The following is a 20,290-nucleotide window of genomic DNA, read 5'->3' on the forward strand; positions in this document are numbered from 1 at the left end:
CTGTTGTTTTGTCTTTTAATCATTTGATTTTGCTGGGGATACATCCATCAACAGCACATCTTTCTCCCATTACATTCCAGAAAGTTCTGCATAGCGTGTGATTGTGGTCAAATTTCCCAATGCTGGGTGTAGCTTGAACAAAGAGGGTAACATTTTACTTAGCAGGAGGAAGTAGCCTTTCAATGAAAGCCAGACCTTAGAACAGTTTGTTTTACATTGTTGATTTCTGAAAACAAAATTTGTATCTCAGTATGAGAGGTGAGGGGGACGAGAGATAAAAATGCTGTGCAGGCCCACATAAAGGACCATGTGGTCACTCCTGTCCGATTGCCCATAAATAATATCTGACAAATGAATTGGTTTGTTAACAGGTTATGGTTTCATGTTTTGTAAGATGATTGTTTTGTTTTTTTAAATACTGACTCACATCCCTTTGTGCATGTGCAGTTTTAAGTGCATGAAATGGGAGATGACGTTCATTGTGCTCATTTTTCATTCAAAAGTTCTTCAAACTTAAATATATTCCAGAGTCAGAGATGTTTTTCCTCTTTGCTTTTCCTTGTTGAAGTGCAGGGGGACTGGAGGGACTTTTGTATAAAAAAAAACCCCCCCAAAACCCCCCCCCCCCCCCCCCAAAAACCATGCAACTTTAAAAGACACCCACAAAATGTACCTAACAAATACAGGTAATACTAAAGGAAGAGGAAACTGCTTAAAAAAAATATATAAAAATACAAATAATTAAAAAAAAAAAAAATACTGGCAGCTGCTATAGCTACCACCCAGTCTCTCAATGGATGTGCCTATGGTACAAATTTGAAAATCCTAGGCGACTTTCTTCTCGAGTTATCACATTCCAAGATTTTTCTGAAAACTTCTGACCTGGATGTTGAAATAACTGAGATTCAAACTATCACATTAACAAACTTGGGCGTCCATGTTGCGCGCCTGCCTGTTGCTGTGATGAAAATACCCCATCAGCCTTTTACAGGTGAGGGGTAACAATGGTTGCGAACCTCAAAATCTTTGTAGTTTAATGATTTATTCCACTTGCTGGAGACAGCAGCAAAGAAAAAAATAGTCTAGTTTATCTCCCCCCCCCAAAAAACAGTCCATCTCACATATGAGCTTTAAAAGCCAGGTGAAAAAGACGACACCAGGACTTCATAGATTTGATCATTTACCTTCTCCGGAGCTGAGGCGGACACCTCCCAGGAATTCATTGCTGTGCAAGGACTCTTTGTCCCACACAGTCAGCTCCAGACACATCTCCTTCAGCTGCTCCAGAGTCAGCTCCTTGTACACGAATGTTTCATTGTAGTGGGGGTTCAGGCTCTTCTTCATAACTGGAGTCTTCCTCTTTGAGTTCTTTGCCTTAGTTGGGAACAGGTAGCTGCAAAGCCACAAACACCAAACTAATTTAAAAAATACAAATTCCCGTTTAAAAACCATGAGTGAGTTTATTTATTTTTTATTGGTTTAAGAATTGGACAGGTGATCACCAACCCCTTCACAAAGCTATCCGATGTGCCTCCTGACTTCATTGCCATCAAATTCTTTGCCTCCTTTATTAGGACATGCAGCTCTCCTCCTTCCTCCACCCTGGCTTTTTTGTCTGAACGGGAGAACAGACGAGCTCAGAAATTTGAAGCAAAGCCAGAGATAGAAACAGCCACTTTTTTTTTTTACCTTTGGTTTTCTCGGCTGTTTGCTTTTTAGGTGTGACAAACTTCAAGGAGATAATCAATTCCCCTTTGTACTGAGCAAAAGCTGAAGGTGGCACAACAGAGGCTGCCTGTTTGAAAAGACAAAAAGAAAAAAAAAGTTAATTTGTACACATGCCAATGTACCAACATGGAAACTCAAACCTGTAAATATATAAGACAACATCTGTAACAGCCAGGCTCTTTTCTTCATAGCTAATCAATACTGTTGCTTTGATTTAAATTGATTGACATTTGGGCTGCTCACTCTGGTCTGTAATGTGCTTTTTATTATTCTTGCTGCTTGCTGAAGCCATCATTTTGTCCAGTCTCCTGCACAAAAGCCACTGCTTTCATCCAAATGCACTGATCTACAGGTCAATAAGTTTCAGGGCGTTTTCCCACCTGCAGTGTTTAGTCCATTTATGCTTTGTATTCTGTGGCAAGGGTCTGTACGGGCTAGCATCTAGCTGTGAAATAAATTTTTCATCTTCTCCAACAGTCCAGAACACAACACCTCCTTTCTGCATTTACTGTTGTTGCTTCTGCCACAGACACATCAGGCCAATAAGCAGACTGATTACTCTCTATCTAGTGACGCATTTTGTTTTGCTTGGAGTGCACTTGGATTTTTTCTTTGTGTAAAAACAAATCAAATCACAGTGAAAAGCTACAAACTCATCAATGAATTCTGACCAGATTTAACAAACTATAGGTGTTAAAATGCCCTCAATGAAAAGCAGCAGTCCACAGAGCAAGACTGCTAGTGTGGATGCAGACAACGTGTAAAGCGTGTTCACTGTGGCTTTATCTCTAAGTAATAAAGAAAAATAAATCCAGCAAAAATGCAGGGCAATAGAGCACAAGCGCAAACGCTTCATCTAAATCAGCCCTCACCTGGTTTTACAGTGCTGCTTACAAAGACTCCCATGGTATGATCAATATTTTAGAGATCAAATTAAAGTTACATGAGCTTTATTAAGATTTCTTTACTGAACTTTCTATAATTAAACCTCAGACAGCAACTGCCAGCTCAACCAAAGGTAATTTCTACAGTAAACAGCTCAAACTGGATCTTGTGATAACACAGCAGTTAGGTTTTACTGGTTTTCACAGATCATGTGACTTTACCCAAACAACTGCAGTTTATTGTCCATGTTGTAGATACCCGTATGATGCAATTCATAAAGGAAGAGACATCATTCACAGCAGCGTTGATAGAATTATAAATTAGTACAAAGGCTATTATTTCAGCCTGATAAAGGAAGGGGCTACCTGGTGCAGCTCTCCTTTGCTTAGAGACCCTTCATTCAAATTCTAGTTAATTCATAAAATGTTACATGGCTCTGGATAAAACAGTAAGCTGATGATGAGTGGTGAGGAAGGAGTAAATGTTTCAAATAGAAGGGAGACATTGCCTGTGTGAGGTCTCCTCACTTTAAAGTAATTGAGGTTTAAAGGTCACAGTGTCACTAAGAGAGGAATCTATCAGCAAACACCTGCTGGCATTTTGCAGATAAACCAATTAAAATCAATATTTTAATTTGTTAACTGTTTCATCTAAAATGGTCCAGCTTTGTTTGTATTAGTCACATGGTCGAGGTAGTCATTCAGGCTTCCTTCAGTGCTTAAACTGGGTGGGGCATCAGTGCACGCCCCCGATACGCAGTTTAAAATGTGTGCAAACTCCACCTATTCAGCACAACGCAGATGTACACTCTGCATCGGACCTCATGGGTAAACAAGCCATTTGTTGAGTTTCAACATAGCTACAAGAAAACTCCTTAAAGAGCACAGAATCTCTGCTCTACCTTTGCCAGGAGAGCCATGCGCTCCTCCTGTGGGGAGTCGAGGTCTCTGCAGTCCAAGGGGATCTCCACCTCTCCCAAGAAGGCGTTGCGGCTGAGGCGACCATGATGCCAGACTGATATCGAGAGGGAGCGAGTGGACAACTGAGAGCGGTTGATAGAGTACTGGTAGAAGAAGAGAGGAGACGTGATGATCAAAAGCCTGGTAGATAATTCTCCAACGCGTGGCTTTGAGGAGCTTTTTAGCCCATAGTTGAATCTCGTCAGCTCACCAGGATGCCACAACCCACACAGTTATTCGCCGCTCACATTTTCAGTGAAATGTGCAATATTCACAAAAAAAAAACCTTTTTTTTTATTTTTTATACTGAATATGTATTGACCCATAACTGATTGACCCAAAATGCCCATTTTAAGCCAAACCCTGATCTGCTTCTGAAACAGCTTTGTAGTTTCAAATTATAATTTACAATCTGGTTAAACAATATGATCTCAGGTGTGGGTGGTGAAATAATTCACACCACTGCTACTGCTTCAACCTCCAAATGTGGACATTTCAGTCTTTTAAAAGTAGACAGGAACACAAACTATGACGTGAAAAATTGAGATTATTTAACAACAAAAAAAACAAAACATGTTGAGATGGATCTTTCTGGTTAATTTCCCTGTCAACAGTTTGCTACTCTGCTTAAGCTGACTCTATACTGAAGGCTGGGACTAAAATCAATATTTGACAACAGCTACTCTAATCTGCAAAGTCAATATCAACCTTAAGGTCTCCGTAGGTGCGGTCATTATTTGCAGCAGACATGGCGCAAGGTCGCTAATAAGGGAGCGTCTTTAAGTCAACAGGGTAAGATCAACAGTTGGAGTCCAGTTAGGCATGAGAAAAATGATAAATCATCACCTTTAAAGTTTCACTGTAGACTGGGTTTATAATGTTTCTCTTGGTGCTGGTTTTCTTTTTGCTCTGGCGAGATTTGTCAGGGAGCAGATAACATTTGACATAGCTGTAACATAAACACAGAAGCAGGTCAAATCATGAGTCTCCCTGTCATTATTACTGCTCATCTGTTGTATCTCCTGACTAAATGCTGAGAAAAATGTTTGTCTGTTGACACTCAATTTCCTGTGAAGCTCAACTAATCAGCTCTGGGATGTGTTTACTGAGACTCAGTAAACACAGTAACCTCTTATCGACATTGATCAAAGCTTTGCTTACATTACTGAGGGGTGTGTGCGCAGTAGAAAAATGTGTAGTTTTTAGGCACAATCAATAGTGCTGCTTAATCTGAAGGTTAAAGTTTGACTAAACTTCGCTTTTAATTTTAAATTCTGCCAGTTGGAGATCGATGTAGGTTTGGAGTGTAGTGAAAGCTCTTACGGGTTGCAGACACTCCGTGCAGCATCGCCATAAGCCAGCTGATGACACTCCTTGATGAAGACCTGGAGGCTCTGGCTGCTCTCGTCGTAACTTACAGAGAACACAACATCTCCCTTCACCTCCACACTGTCAAAGTCTCCAGCTTCACTGTAAAGGCTCATCATGCTGCCCAGTGTGCTCTGCATGATAACAAACGATCATTAACGATGCCTGCATTTGTTTCAAGTTGATGACAAATATTCAATTTTAGTTAATAAGTGGAGAAACAGACTCAGTGCTTCAGTTTAAAAAGTAATAGCAAGGGAACAAAGAAGCTACAGATTGAGAAAAATTCTACAAAGATACAGAAAGATTGTTAGGGACAAATTGAGTTAAGCATTGTCAGGATGTTTCGTAAATCCATATTAATAGCATTAAAGTCGTCTTGGTGACAGCTTTGCCTTCTATTCAGGCTCTGGTAACTATAGAAACACTTTGCTGGACTCGCACTATCGGTTTTGCACTTCCTAACGCGCTAGAGGATTTCCTGAGGTTAAAGATCCTTGTTCAGATAAGTAAGTATCAGCTCTGTTATGAGACACGTAATGAGCTGCACTTCAAAAACTACTTGAGAGACCTAATGCGAGTTCGACATTACTTTACCTTTGAGCCACGCAGGCTGGAGGAATTTGAGTTCATCGTTCTTCTATGAAAGCTAACCAAGCTGTCGATATCTTCTTCCTCTTCTTCATCTTCCTGCGGCACCACAATACACACTTAGCAAGTTTATCATACACACACAGACTTTGAGACCCAGCAGAATCATCTAGTTTCAAAAAGGTATTTGAGGTTTTCAGAAAAATAAAAGTTGATTTAATAACCATTTAGCTATTGACTAAATACCCACCAAATTACCGATCAAACCAATGGCATTTTAATTTAAAGGGCAGAATATATCAAAATTTATTGATCACCAAATGGATTGACCTGGATTTTGCTAACACAATGCACACTTTTCCAGCAAAAAAGATCTCCAATGATGGATGAAGGGCGTGCCCAACAGTTTCTCTAGCTTTCCAATTTACACTCACTTCACAAAGTGAGTGGCTAGCAATGTAGACGTGAGAGGCTTAGGGGTTAGCCTCCTGTTGCATGCCCAACCACCACCTTTATGCAAGTTATTACACAACCGCCTCCATCACTTAACAGACAGACAAGATTTCATCTGGAGGGACCGTCTTTGAAAATGTTCACAGTTATTGCTCTTTTAAAATAACAGAATGCCACCTCTCGCCTGCCTTTGCCACTCAACCTTGTGAAAGTTAATCTGGCTTGAATGCTGTTGATATCCACCACGAGAACAACTACTTTTGATCAAATCTAACAGCCCAGAATGTCACTTCTTCTGCCCTTGTCATCACCTCTGCTGTCAAAAATCATCCTTAGACATACTTAAACATCCTCTGAAACTGGAAAGGTAGCACTGGGGATTAAAAGAAGGCAATAAAATGGTTGCAGGATCCGTTTTTGATGATTCTTTCACATAGCTACATTGATGGAAACAATGTTATCCTTGGTAATTAACTTTAATGTGACATTATAAAATCTAAGCAGCTACACACACACTCGCCTGTATATCCAAGCCTGGTACAGATCTGCTCCTTTTGCCCAGTGATGCCTCTGATGTGTCACGTTCATTACGCAGGTCCAGTGTTGATGCATACTCTAATGAACACACCAGCAATTAAATACATATAATGAATACAGAAAAAAAAACCAAACACATTTTTGTTGTGATTACGGGGAACAACACTGCACATGTTAACAGACAATACAAACCTGCAGGTTTTGTGCCTCGCTTGATGCTCTTCTTAAAGAGTCTATCAACATCCAGCTCTGGGTTTACAGTGGAGGATTTTACTTCTGGGGCCTAAAGTGACCAGAAACAAGATGCAGTCAGAGAAGAAGGTGGCGAAAATATTTCAAACAATGAAAACTATCTTACAGTGTTGATCTCTGCGTTGGTGGTTTCACTGCTGACAGTATCTGCTTTGATGGAGACAGTCAGACTGGAATTACTGGATCCTACTGGGCTGGTTCGAACAAAGCTGTTCTCCTTCCTGGTTGGCAAAAGAAACAGACATTTAACAACTACAATAAAGACCTTTTTTGTTCTAATATACAAATAAAAACTTTTCGTTTTGTAAAGAAGTCCCATTAGCCTCAGATTTGTGTTTCATTTCAGTTGTGTGACCTCAGTTCTGAAATCGAGAATGGGAGAGCACTTTAATTAAAACTACTTTGGTGGATATTTGAGGCCTGTGACCCTACTTAGCATACAAACTGAAAACTGTATTAGAAACAAGCCCCCAGCTGGGCTTCCTAATTTAGATGGGATATTATGCTGTTCATGATCCCATTTCTAAGGATATAGCACAAATCAACACATAATTATACTGACAGTAACACGAACAAGTGTGAAGTCCAAGGTCAGATATGATGGAAACTTTGTTTAGATATACTAGGGCCTTACTTTGCAATAGTTTCTCATTTTTTTAAAGTACCAACACAACTTAGAAATGATTAACAACTAGGTGAATATAGGAGATTAAATATGCTGCTTTACTATACTGCAACATCACTGAACTTTTGAGAATATTTACATTGTAATAAGTTCTTTCTTTAGTACACAAACATTTCAGGCTTAATAACAATCAAATGTAGGTTAAAATGGCTTTAATTGCTCTACTTTCTCATAACGCTGTCACATAAATATCATTATCTGTTAGTTTAAAAATACAGTCTGAGTTTTTCAACTTTTATGATCAGACCCCACTTTGATCTTAACGGTGTCAGACTAAATACTCTACTCAATTAGGAGCTAAACACCATGTAGAAGAGAGCTAAATGCTGCTATTCCGGTCTCAAAAATTGCTATTTGATCAGCTACATCTGGGTTTACCTTGGTTGCTCAGGCTCGGGGGTCACACGGCCAGACTCCGTCTCAGTTTTAACGCTGGCTATACTGGAACTTTCTACAGACTCCGTGTCACTGCGATTTGAGTTTGATTGGACCTTTAATTCTTCCTCCTCCTTTGATTCCAATGATGCCGTTGAAGTGATGGATCCAATATAACTGCTTGAATTACTGTCAACAAAAATGCGAGTTTGAGAAGTGGTTTAATGAACATTTTTAAAACCAGACAAAACTGATGTTAAGAGTGACAGCACACCTGTTGTCAACCATCTGAAGTTTCTGCTTCGTCAGAGACGGATACTTAGGAGGACCTGAATTTATTTCAGAACTACTCAACAGGACTTCACCTGCTGTCTCTCGTTTCTTCGCTATAAACACAGAACAAAAAACAAACAAGAAAAAAAAAAAAGTGAACTGTAACGTCACTGCTCTGACTGCAGGCCGGCTGATGTTTACATAACTAGCTCAACAGTTCTACTTCCTGTTAACTGTACTCACATGGCTGCTTCTTTCTCAGGGAGACTCTCACTAGGTCATGCCCAGGTGTTGTAGAGAAACGGTTGACCCGCTGATTGTAGAACCAGTCACCCGTTCTTTTCTTGACATCACTAGAATCCCATATAAATATTCATCAGTTAACTAACAGATTTGTTAATGGTTATCCAACAAGGTGTGAGCAGTATGTGACCAATATGTGAGAGTGCAGAACACGACATATATAGTGATTATCCTGAAAACAAGCAGTTCTGGGTTTTCATTGATGTTTCTGTTAATGCCCAAAAAATGTTGCAAGACAACGAGGAGAGGAAGAGATGAGTGGTGAGATACATTTCACACTGCATAGCTGATCATCAACAGATGTGGTTTGCAAGACCAACAGTGATTTTTCATACAAATATTTGGTTATTTATTACTACTATATTGACAAATACAGTAAAAATCTAAAACAAATGGGTTAAACCAGATACTCTGTCTGGATGGCACCAATAATATTGTGAGAAAGTTTAGAGTCATTTTTCACCAGGATGTCCTTTAACGCACACATAAAACAAAACTTTAGGACTGCCTTCTTTCATCTGTTCAGTACGGCCAAAAATGACATAACATCTAATTACTCTGTTACTCCAGAGTTGGACTATTGTAATTACCCATTATCAGGTTATTCTAAAAGCTCATAGAAAGCCTTTGGTCCAAAAACACCACAACAAGCACTAACAGGAGCTAGAAGGAGAGATCATATTTCTCCTTTGTCAGGTCCCATCACATCTTAAAGACCTCTTAGTATCATATTATCCCTATAAACAACTCAGACTGCAGGCTTACTTCAGGTACCAATCCCTTCTCCTTTGGAACCAGATCTCAGTTCATCTTCAGGAAACACCCTCTCTACTTTTAAGATCAGTTTACAACTTTTTGATAAAGCTCATATTTAGAGCCAGATCAGATGAACCTGAACCATAATTTTGTAATTCTGTTACAGGTTTAGGCTGCTGGGGGCACTTTGTATTATACACAATGCAAAATAAAACCTAGCAAATCATCATTAGTCTCAAAAGCAATTCATGCGCTGTCACTTCACGTGACAGAGCAATTCATGTGTCTGTTGAACTTGGATGAATACCAAAAGCAGCTCTTCCAGTGGCTAGTCAAAACCTCCCAGATGCTGTCCGCTGACCTATCCAAGTTACACAAAAATGTTCATGTATCATAGAAGTGCCTGACATGTAGGAACACCCAAGAAGACAAACAGCTGACTGGCACTGTGTCACCTGGAAACCTGAAGGACCAATCCTATAGCATCTTTGTAAGCCACTGCAAACCTGCATCAATGATGAGCTATATTCATAACTGAGCTAATTAATGGGCAGAAATGAATTGAAAGGCCACATATTTCTGAGGCAATGCAGACTTTAAAGCTCAGTGGGCTATCATACTCAAGAATTGGCAAAACCAAATTTTTCCTGGTTAAGAATTGGCTTAACCAGGAAAAACTGGTTTCGCCAATTTAAATAAAAATATCAATAAAAATCTTTTACCCTTCAAATCACCAAAGAGAAAAATGACAATAGAGTTTTAATTGCTTTAATATGTGATTAAAAAATTACCATTATAATTTTCTGGTCAGTATCTGCATTCAAAACTACACAACCTGCTCTCAAAGTTGGTGAGGATTTTGGACAAGGATGAAATATTTCTTTTCAGCCACAATGGGCACCTTAAATTATTCTGAACCAATCTTATACATTGTCCTAAAAATATTCGTTTGTGTGTAAAATGTGGAAGAAAATCTACAGCTGAAAATTGTCAAGGCAGTTTGCTTTGAGAAATGGCTGCTTAAGTATTTAAATATTCAGAAGCACGAATGGGAATCTTACTTGGGCTTTGATGGAAATCTCTCAAATATAAAACATCAACCTAACCCCACACACCCTGTTCTTTGAAGATACAATATTTGTTTCATTTAAAACGTTTCTTACGATTCTTTGGCACACACGTTGCACAGCCAGGATCCATCGGGCAGGACCATCCGGCAGTTGCGACATACGACGTGATTGCACATCTTACACTGGCTGGAAAAAACAGTCAGTCGGCTCAAAGGCTCCAGGCATCGGCCACAGCTATGCTGACTGTATTTTTCACTGGCACGTTTGGCCCCTTTCCTCTTAACATCCTGCAGCTCTGTCTTCAACTTCCTGAGCCAAACACGCCACACAAATGCCACATAGTCAGTTTCACTTAAACAGTCATATGGCAAAGTAAACATTTTGCTGGATTTCTTTAAAAGAACAAAACAACCCAAAAACAAACAGTACATGAAGTAAGTTTTTAAACATATACTTTTTGTAAATGTTAAAGTATAATTTTATTTCAGAACTTGTGGTCATTATCAAGGTGTAGTCCATAAATATTACTCAATTACTGTAAAGCCTGATATAAAGAAGTAATAGTGCGAGACAAGAATTATGAAATTAAAATAATATGTACAGTGTCTTTGTTACTCAGCTTCTAGTGTAAATTTGTCTTGTGCATTAAAGAACTTGGGCGGAATGTTGTTTAATTTTTTTAAATACTTGTGCAAATAAAATGAGACATTGTTGCTGATAACAAGATTAGACTTTACTGCAATACTTCAATTCAGCAAAATATGTTAACTTCAGAGGGCAGGTGGATTAAATTCATCTGCATTAAGCAAAACTGACAATTTGGTAAATTGTCAGTTTTGAACAAATTTCTAATCTGTAATGTACAACCCACCCCAACACATGTTTACGACTTACAGTGTACAACAACAGAAAAGATTTACAAAAGCAGGACAAATGCCTAAAAGGCTTAAATATCTTAAATTACAGAATAAACTTAAGCAATGAAGACTGAACATTATAAACACTAGAAATTAAACATCTTAGCAAAATACTGAATGTGTCTCAATACAGTCAAAATATTGGCCTCAGTTCTCTATAGCCGAGTCCTCAGTCTAACAATCCTGCACTGAAATCTCTGCAGAGGTTTCTGGAACGACTTCGCCTGCTTCCAAAGTGCACAGTCAGACGAGGCTTTAAGTTCTTTTTCTTTAACAGAAGAACTTAAACTGCAACAACACTTGCATCAAACAGAACATGCATGCATTTTTTTTAACCTTACCGAACACCTATACTGTTTAAAATATGTTGTCTATAATATGTTTTATGATGGGCCAGATGAAGGCCACAACATGAAACATATCAGATAAACAAACCGTATGTATTCCCGGAGCTTTAGCTTCTTCAGGTTCTTTTGACTGCTAATTTTATACAGTTGCAGTTTTTAAAATGTCCTGGTGACCACATCAATGCTAATGTAGATCATACTTTAATATAAGTGCAAAGTTTTGTTGTTTTTTCCTTTTATAAAGAAGGAGCTTTGAAGTAGAAACACTCCATGCTTCATATGATGCACCGAGTGTTTCTTCTACACACCTCTTCACTCTGTTCGTATGTACACCACTTTGTATTTATTAGTCATTAATAATCTCTGGCTCTCTTCCACAGAGTGTTTTACGTTTGTCTTTCTCCCCTTCCTCACAACCGGGTCATGGTAGGTGGCTGCCCCTCCCTGTGTCCTGCTGGAGGTTTTGTCCTGTTTAAAGAGAGATTTTTTCTTCCCACTGTCACCAAGTGCTTGCTCATAGGAGCTCATCTAAATTTGTGGTCTTCTTTTCTCTTTACAGTACAAAAGTGCCTTGAGGTGACTCTTGCTGTGATTTGGTGCTCTATGGATAAATATGAGTTGAAGTAAAAGTGAGCAGTCTCAGATACTTTTCAAGATGCTCGTCAAGCGCCAATAGCTCCAGAATGACTTAATGATATCTAGCACTGCACAGTGCACTGTTGCCTCATGGTAACAGGGTCCCTACTTTGAGGGAGTTTGCATGTTCTCCCCATGTCTGCATTTGTTACTCGAGGTAGTTCAACTTCCTTTCAGAGTCCAAAGACATGCACATTTGGTTAACTGGCGATTCGAAATCAGCTGATGTAAGATAAAACGCTTTACATGTATAGAATGAAGTTCTCTACAAATATATTTTTAGTTTTAAGCACTCTGAGTGAACAGTAAGTGTGGAAAAGCACTACATTGCAAGTACATTACATAGTGTTTTCTTCATAATGATGCAAGACGGGGGACCTATGGACAAGGTTTCCAAACAATATTAAATAGATGAAAACAGAGGCTCATTCAGAAAGCGACTAAAGCAATATCTGTGGAATTTTAATCCAGTTGCAACTGACACATTACAGTTTTTGATTGCTATTGTTATTTTATTGTATTAGTTTTGTCATTACATTTCTTTTTGCAGCGTTGATATTTTGAATAGATGTGCATTTTGTTAAAACTAAATGGAATTCTAATAAAAACAAAACAATCAGCAACAGTCAAACAATGAATCCAGATGCATCTAATACTGTAAGAGACAGCAATAAGTATCTAGAGCCAACACATTAACAACAGTGACACTGACAGTGTTTTTGTTTTGTTTTTTTCTTTAAAAATAAAATCAGATTACAATATCTATATCTTTTGTTCTCCTATTTTTGTCTATTATTTTTATCTATGAAAACCACAAAGCCACCATGCCAATATTACTTTAACTGGATTAAGCTACTATCATCCAGCTCTTAGTTGAACCCTGACAATAAATATCAAGTCCCTACAAGTATCAAATGCCAACTGGGCAAATTTCTAAATAATTAAAATACTATCTGAAAAGTTGAATATAACGCATGGGAATACTTTTGTGAAGTAAAAATGGCTAAAAATAAAACAGAATAGAAGTGCAGTAAAAAAATAAATATATAAGCGGCAGATATGAGTTGATTTTGGTACTTCTAACAACTAAATAACAAGTGACTAACTGACAGGTGTGGAAAAATTAGGAGCCTCTTCTCACCGCACACGCTGGTCCTCAGCCTGTCTCAGCTTCTCATCTCGTCGCAGCACCTCCAGGATCAGCTCCCGCTCGGATTCAGACAGGAAGCCCAGGTTTATCATGTCAACAGCCTCTGGCATGGCGTCTGTATCCAAGAACCCTTAGTGCAGGTGAACTGGCTCAATCGAGTCACTTTTACATCGAGATGTCACTGAGGACAAAGCAAGAACATCAGGAGTTGAGCGTTTATGCATAAAGTGTTTTTTTTTTAATTAAACCTTCCAACTAATGCTTGACTTTACTACAGGACAACCTGCTTTCCTATGATCTCCTGTAATGCAAGCTCACCAGAGCCCTTGAGTGAAAACAGGAACTTAGTGACTCGAATCCCTGTGACGACAATACAGCCAGACAGAAACAGTTGTGTTTATGTGGTTTTAATCAAATAACTGGGAGACGACTGAGTGACCTTTCCTTCTTCCTGTTGGCTTCCATACAGGGAAGTTGCTGCTGCCAGTATGCCATCCTGCATAACTCAGCTGGAGATTTCTCATTGGATTATTTAAATCTCATGCCAACATCAACAGCAAAGCTTGCCTGGTGGGAATACTGATAAAACAACCAGGAATACTTTCTATTTCAAGAGACGACTCTGGAAGTTTCTGGCTGAAATGACCTAAAGAAGAACCAGGATGTGAGAGGATTTTAAAATCCCACAGAAAGCCTCTGCCCCGGTGAAAGCAAAAGACAACATGAACTTGGCTACGGTGCATGGTTCCCACCCTCTAAGGATACAGAGAGCAGGGTGGAGTTCAGGAGCTGAAACATTAATTTAAACCCAGCATCAGCCTTGTCATCTGTCATGTCCCCATCTGAAACTTTATGCTCCATTTAAACTCCCCGCAGGGTGATTTAGGCAGGAGCAAAATGAGGCAAGCTGTGAGAAAGCTCCCGTTTCTAAGCACGCGTGGAAAACGTGATAACTTCTTCCTCATTGTTTGAATGCCTGGAGCCTGTTATTATGATGAAGGGTTGAAGAATACCTGCAGGGCAACTTAGTGAGAGAATAAGCTTCAAGGAAACGGTCAATACTCTGAGTTAGTGAGCACGTAATTCTTTACCAATCGTAAACATAAAGGAGGTAAAAGCATTAAAAACAATAAACAACGCTGACAGATTTAAATACAGACTGGAAGAGTTAAAAAAAGAACTCGACTATGAGTCGCTAACTGCGCCTTATCTGAAAGTCTAATTAACGCTAACGTTACATCAAAAGACCGCCTGAGACTTCCCTTTTTCCTGCTGCACAGACCGGTCTGTAAACTCTACACGTTACAACTGCTGCGAATTTTACTAAATAAAAATAATTTAAAAAAAGGCTCGGACTCATTAAAGGAAATTAAACACACCTGTTGGTAGAAGTCCACGGAGAACAGCCACTATACGACTCGCAACTCACTCCCGAGAGAAAAGACAGGCAAAAGTGATACCAGCAGCACGCGAGCTCACCGCGCGCTCACAATCACACCACCGGGTAGGTACACACAGCTGTACTCTGCTTCGTGGTTAAAACACAACCGTGCCCGAGTCTCCTTAATTGCTGATTTTGTGGCGGAAGATAAGTAAAGTTCGCAGGAGACGCTCAGGAGCGCCTCTCTCTCTCTCCACATTTTCCATGACAGGTGCTTTTCCTTTGCTCTATTTACCGGAGGAGGGCTGGGTGTGGAAAATCTCGCCCATATCTTGGTTTCCTTTCTCCCCCCAAGCTGTTTTTTTTCTAATCCTTGGAAACTTGGAACAAAGAAAGTGCATGCATATGCGCTTTTCAGTAAAATTTGCACCTAAATGTGTGAAATTCAATATGCAAACGAGAGAGAGAGAAGCACAGCAGATAGTTACACATAGTTGTAATACCGGGCTATTATTTGTTGTTAGGGCACAGCCATAAGAGAGCAGAGCATAAAGAAAATGATTTCTGAGTTTTAAAAAATGACAGCAGCTTTTAAGCCTGAAACACATGTCGTTTAAATAAAATAAAAACAACAACAACAAACTTTCAAAGTCCTTTTTGGAAGAAAACCCCTCCCCTTCCTGTTGTTTCATGTCTTATTTTACTGTAAAAGCCCAAAAAATGTTTACTTAGTAAACGCATTTTTGATTATAAGATTGAATTTATCACCACTTATCCCTGCATAAACTATTATTTAGGTTAATACGTTTTTCAGTACATGTAATGTTCTGTTTGTTTTCATGTCTGTTTGATAACTGGGCGGTGGTAGTGACCTCAATCTAAGGCAAACCTAATAAATCTATAGGATTAAAACAAGCTATGCTACCTTGCTATTCTAACTAGACCATGACTTTGATACATGTCAAGTGCTTCAATATTATTAACACATTTAAATACATAAATAAAGAGAAATAGGATGAAACAGACAGATAAAGAAGGATAAATGACACATTTGAGCACCACAAGCCAGATTAGCTTCATTGCCCCAGGGCATTGATTTCTCCAGGAAGGATGGACCCATCCATCCGTGCAGAACATATCCCCCAATTAAGGTTCAAATCTCTCGTATCAACTTAACTGGATTCAGACCACGTGCCTGCAAAAAGCCAAATCATATGATTCACATAACTTCTCAATGTATGAAAACTGCATTCTGCAGACATTTATTCAGGCTTTTCCTTTAATATGTCATGCATATAGGTCATGGTAGTAAAACATTCCCCCTTTAAAGCAAACAAAAAACAACAACAAGGAGGGTTGTGGATCTTCAATCATGGCAGATTTATGACTAATGCAGAATAACAGTGATAATAGTGTATTTGCTTTCCAATGCAGCCACCCTCAATGGTACTAGTAATCAAACACACCTGAGAAATAGTACAACACAACAATGAGCTGCTCTTTAGCAAGGCACAGCCTGACTGTTTAGCTGCTTGCACTGTGACACTGTGACTCTGGTGCACTCGTGAAAGGGATTGGGGATTGCAACTAATTCCCATGAACGAGGAATTTCCAGCGCCGGTCATAAGTCCCTTGCATAAAAGTGAGGCAGGAAACCTGAGGCCTGTACTACGTTCAAAGCAAGTTCACATCTCCATACATTAGCCACAAGATGAGGCAAACCTACGAAGGTGGTTATAAACTCAACATGTCAACCCAGTGTTTCTCATAATCCAGCTACAAGCATGTTCACATGCCAGAAGAGTGCATATTTTAAGATGAGCAAGGTAGAATATTAGAAACATATGATGAAGTCAAATGCGTCTTGTAATACAGCCACTGCAGGCAAAGCAGCTGTATTAGGAACGTGCTGTATTACAAGATGTGTAAATTCAAAGATTAATCAATATTAAAGCTCCAGGACATTCAAGAGTCTCACATGACTACAACTGCATATTCTGTTAAATTAACCACCTACTGTTTGATGTGTGCAAGATGATTTTAAACCGTATTCTTTCTTTCATAGCAAGTTCAATGTAAGTAAATAAAAAAAAAAATTTAAACCAAAAAAAAAAAATTCAATTTAAAGATTGAGTGTTTAAAAAGAAGGCAGATAGATTTCTTAGTGCCCAGACATTTTCATCACTACACAAATGCATGGCGCCACCTCATCAGAACTCAGCACATCTGCACCTAAAGGAAAAAGGACAGTATTTTAAAGATCACAGTGTTAAAGGAGGCATCTACATCCACTGTCAACAAACCTAGAACCACCTAAAATGCATCTTGAGATCCGTTCCCAGATGCTTCAACCCCCACTCACAAATTGTCTGAGGTGACCTCAGTAGCTCACGTGACAGTTAAGTGGGACAGCGTCTTTCACACTTTGGCCCCAGTGAGTCAGGCCCTTTTTCACATGATTGGGTCAAGGATTCTCAGGACCGCCTCCAAGGGGATAATCCTAACTAGGGGTTAAATACCTGGGATTCTATAGCAGTTGTTTTAGAACTAAAGGTGCTTCCTGGATGAGAGACAAACGGTATTGATGAACCTAAAGACGCCCAGTTGTTTCCTTTCTAAGCACTCAAGACTACCATGTCCTGGATGACTGAGAACTTACACAAACATATTCAATTTAAACCTGTAATTTATGTGAGCTTATCAAGTACAAAGCTTTGTTGCTCTGTTCTAGGATTATATTACAATATTAAGGATTAGAAAAAACGCTTTAGAACTGCTTTCAGCTAACAGAAACAAAAACATATGACTACAGTTTCTCCTGAGCATCTACATTTCTTAATCGTGCTCACTGAGGAAAGACAAAAACTAGACCTTCCTTCTACCTGCGCACGTCCATGAGTCCATGGGCTTTTCCACAAGGTAAGGTCAGCAGCATAATTTAACCTGGCAACGCACCCAGAGTAAGAACTGAACCACCTTTGCAAGACTGGAGACCCAGGGTTAACCCCAAAGTTACGTTGCTAAGCCACTAATCCTGCTTTGTAGTGCAGGCCTCTGGATAAATGATGGTTGCGGTTGGTTTGTCACAGCCTGACAAATGATTAAACCAGCTTGTGTAGGGTTTGGTCAGAAACGTCTGTTTGTTTAACACCACAGTGTCTGTTTAGTGTTTGTGATGATTACTTTCTCAGGAAGGCCTGCACTCCAAGTCCAGCACGACATGGTGAACATGAGGTGCATATGACTTAACGTGCTCGATGTGCTGGATATTTGTTGTCCACTGTGTACCATTGAAGTCTTTTAAAAGAGAAGCGAAGTGCTTTGCCGTGTCTTCGGCCCAGGCCTGCCACACCTCTCTGTCTGCTTTTTTCCCAGAAACCTTCTGGGGGGCATCGCCGGCTGTACTGTGCTGTACTGGTGAGGTAACGTTCTGGTGTATATGTAAAACGCCTCCTGTTGCTCTCCTGAGCAGTCGACAGGCGACAGACCAGCTGTCCTCAGAGCTTGGTATGAGACCCAGGTTCACTCGGTCAGCGACGCCACACAGCTGGAGCTGGAAAAACCAAAGTTAGACAAAAAGAGGTGATTACAAAAACCTGTATAGCGTATCTTTTTTTCTTAAAGCGGAATAAAAGGCAATTACATTTTTATAATAATGGTAAAAACTCAAACGAAACTTGCTGGTCACACTTGCTGATGATCATTTAATCAAGAGGATTTAATTAGCAGTGCCTGGCTGATACTTGCCTTCTTAATTAAGGGTAAGTAAGGGTGTAGGTACGGCACACAGTCCTGAGAAATCTATCTCATAGTTAAAATAGATATAGTTTTTATTAGAGGTGGACTTTCTCTGATGAAATAATCATTTCCCAAGGGACCAATCTAAAACTGTAGTATATAAACACCACATGCGGCATAAGATATAACGAATCGATGAACTTTACTTGGCGATTATCTCCTTGGTGAATCGTGCAGCGGTCAGACACTCCGTTTGCCTCGAGGTTTTTCTTTAGAGCTTCGACAGCATTGGGGTTCCACTCACAAGCATGAACGTGACTGGCCTTTGTATGCACCAGATATGGGAGAGTGAAGTATCCAATACCTGAAGTAAGGCACAAATGGGAAAATTAAACAACAATATGCATCATAACTCGGTTGCTTTTAGGTAGCACACAGCTGTAAGAGCAATAGTACATGAGCAGTGAACTCAGCTGCACCTCCATTTGATTCAGAATTCAAGGAAACGACATCAGTCAGTAACTTTATTTCATATCTACTAAAATGGGTCCTTTTAACCTTCAAAAAGTTACATTTACCACAGATTCCTTTTATTGTAATCATATAATATATTTTCCAGTTTTATTACCTGCATATAAATCCACTACAGTCTCCCCTCTGCAGTCAAATCCAGCCACCCGGAGCTTCTCTGTTATGTTTCCAGCCGAGAACATGCACTTGGTAACATCAAACTCATAACTGAAACAAATGTGAAGCACACATTTTCACACACATTTTAGTCTAATAAGCATGTCCCCAAGTGCTGAAATCTATGACTGATTATTACCTAATGCCATTGTCTACATGTTTGACCCAGCTGTGCTCTCCTAGCAGCATCGTCACCTCAGGAGATCTAAATCCATCTCTTGAAATCCTCCTGATCTTTGCTAGGCGCTTTGCTCCCAGTCCTCTGGCCACTGTGCTCCAAAGCTGTTGATCTAAATGAGTTAAAAAGTAGCCAGTGAGCCTCCTCATGAATTATTCTGTACATTTAGCGGTAAAGTAAAACGTGGTGCAGTTTGAGATCAGTAGCTACCCATGTTTTCCCATAATGGCAGAACAAAACAAGTGTCTCCCAGCAGGACTAGGTCTCCATGTCGCTGGAAACTGCGAGGGATGTCTCTCTTCAGCTCTTCTGTCCATCTTTCACCATGAGACTCCAACAGCTCCTGGAGGACTTTCTCCAGTTTACTACTACTCGCCCTTCCTTTCTCTTTTTTTGACTGCAGTGCAGACTGTGATGAAAGCAGGACAGAAATGAAAATATTCACAGAAAAAAAAACAGCTATTACATTTTAAAGCTTGCTGTTAATAATAATTCGTTCAGCTTTAATTACCTTACTCCAAACTACTTCAAAATCATCATCTGAAGCCACAGTGGTCCTGAAAGACTGAAGATCGAGCTGGGACAAACAGGATGCTAAAATGGGCAGGAGGACTGTCCCATCTGAGTCTTTCACTAAACTCAAACTCAGGTCCAGAGCCCCTTTGGACTGTAGTGACCTCCTGTGAAATAAAATGCATGTTAAATATAATGTCAAAGTTATTTCAAACAGGCTGTTTGTTCAAATCAATCAGCTCCTTTTGATCTAATGCTAATTGCTAGCTGCCGTTGATAGCAATGACCAAATCGTGGATTACCTGAGCTTCTGAGCCTGACACTGAGGCACACGAAGGCATGGCACACTGTCCATCTGTAAACAAACAAATCAGCTCTATTTACGTTTAGATTACGATGCAAACAAAGACCAGATGCACGTCAACAACCGGGTAGAAGCTTCCCTACTACACACAACCCGTGTTTCCAGTCGGACTGTTATGCCGGACGGACAACTCCGAAAACAAGC

At 39.6% G+C, this 20,290-nt stretch overlaps 2 protein-coding genes across 5 annotated transcripts in view; both read right to left on the bottom strand.

The window, feature by feature from the left end:
- Positions 1-14,912, bottom strand: part of sytl4 (synaptotagmin-like 4) — a 15,930-nt gene extending 1,018 nt beyond the window's left edge. The window contains exons 1-16 of one of the 2 annotated variants that reach the window (XM_004545738.5): positions 14,665-14,912; positions 13,277-13,466; positions 10,329-10,544; positions 8,350-8,459; positions 8,108-8,219; positions 7,837-8,022; positions 6,880-6,994; positions 6,714-6,804; positions 6,505-6,599; positions 5,538-5,630; positions 4,896-5,074; positions 4,419-4,521; positions 3,515-3,676; positions 1,690-1,795; positions 1,507-1,615; positions 1,185-1,393 (exon numbers count right to left, since the gene is read on the bottom strand). In XM_004545738.5, coding sequence (XP_004545795.2) covers positions 1,185-1,393; positions 1,507-1,615; positions 1,690-1,795; positions 3,515-3,676; positions 4,419-4,521; positions 4,896-5,074; positions 5,538-5,630; positions 6,505-6,599; positions 6,714-6,804; positions 6,880-6,994; positions 7,837-8,022; positions 8,108-8,219; positions 8,350-8,459; positions 10,329-10,544; positions 13,277-13,395 — 2,005 coding nt within the window. In that variant the 5' untranslated portion in view covers positions 13,396-13,466; positions 14,665-14,912. Of the gene's footprint in view, positions 1-1,184; positions 1,394-1,506; positions 1,616-1,689; positions 1,796-3,514; positions 3,677-4,418; positions 4,522-4,895; positions 5,075-5,537; positions 5,631-6,504; positions 6,600-6,713; positions 6,805-6,879; positions 6,995-7,836; positions 8,023-8,107; positions 8,220-8,349; positions 8,460-10,328; positions 10,545-13,276; positions 13,467-14,298; positions 14,536-14,664 lie in introns of those variants that run through there. The other variant, XM_004545740.6, reaches the window with a different exon arrangement.
- A 172-nt stretch (positions 14,913-15,084) lies between these two features.
- Positions 15,085-20,281, bottom strand: tyw2 (tRNA wybutosine-synthesizing protein 2). 3 transcript variants are annotated; one of them, XM_076875457.1, is made up of 8 exons: positions 20,085-20,281; positions 19,781-19,949; positions 19,480-19,678; positions 19,231-19,381; positions 19,033-19,142; positions 18,611-18,768; positions 17,850-18,219; positions 15,085-15,861 (listed from the first exon to the last, which is right to left on the bottom strand). In XM_076875457.1, exons 1-7 carry the CDS (start codon positions 20,135-20,137, stop codon positions 17,854-17,856), a joined length of 1,206 nt encoding a protein of 401 aa, XP_076731572.1. In that variant the 5' UTR covers positions 20,138-20,281; the 3' UTR covers positions 15,085-15,861; positions 17,850-17,853. The 3 variants fall into 3 exon arrangements, with proteins under 3 accessions (XP_076731572.1, XP_004545794.3, XP_004545793.3); XM_004545737.4 differs by lacking the exon at positions 15,085-15,861 and adding an exon at positions 16,783-16,898; XM_004545736.4 differs by lacking the exon at positions 15,085-15,861 and having other exon boundaries at positions 16,783-18,219.
- Between the last annotated feature and the right edge of the window lie 9 nt (positions 20,282-20,290).

This window comes from Maylandia zebra, linkage group LG2 (genome assembly GCF_041146795.1).
Source record: "Maylandia zebra isolate NMK-2024a linkage group LG2, Mzebra_GT3a, whole genome shotgun sequence".
NCBI classification, from domain to species: Eukaryota; Metazoa; Chordata; class Actinopteri; order Cichliformes; family Cichlidae; genus Maylandia; species Maylandia zebra.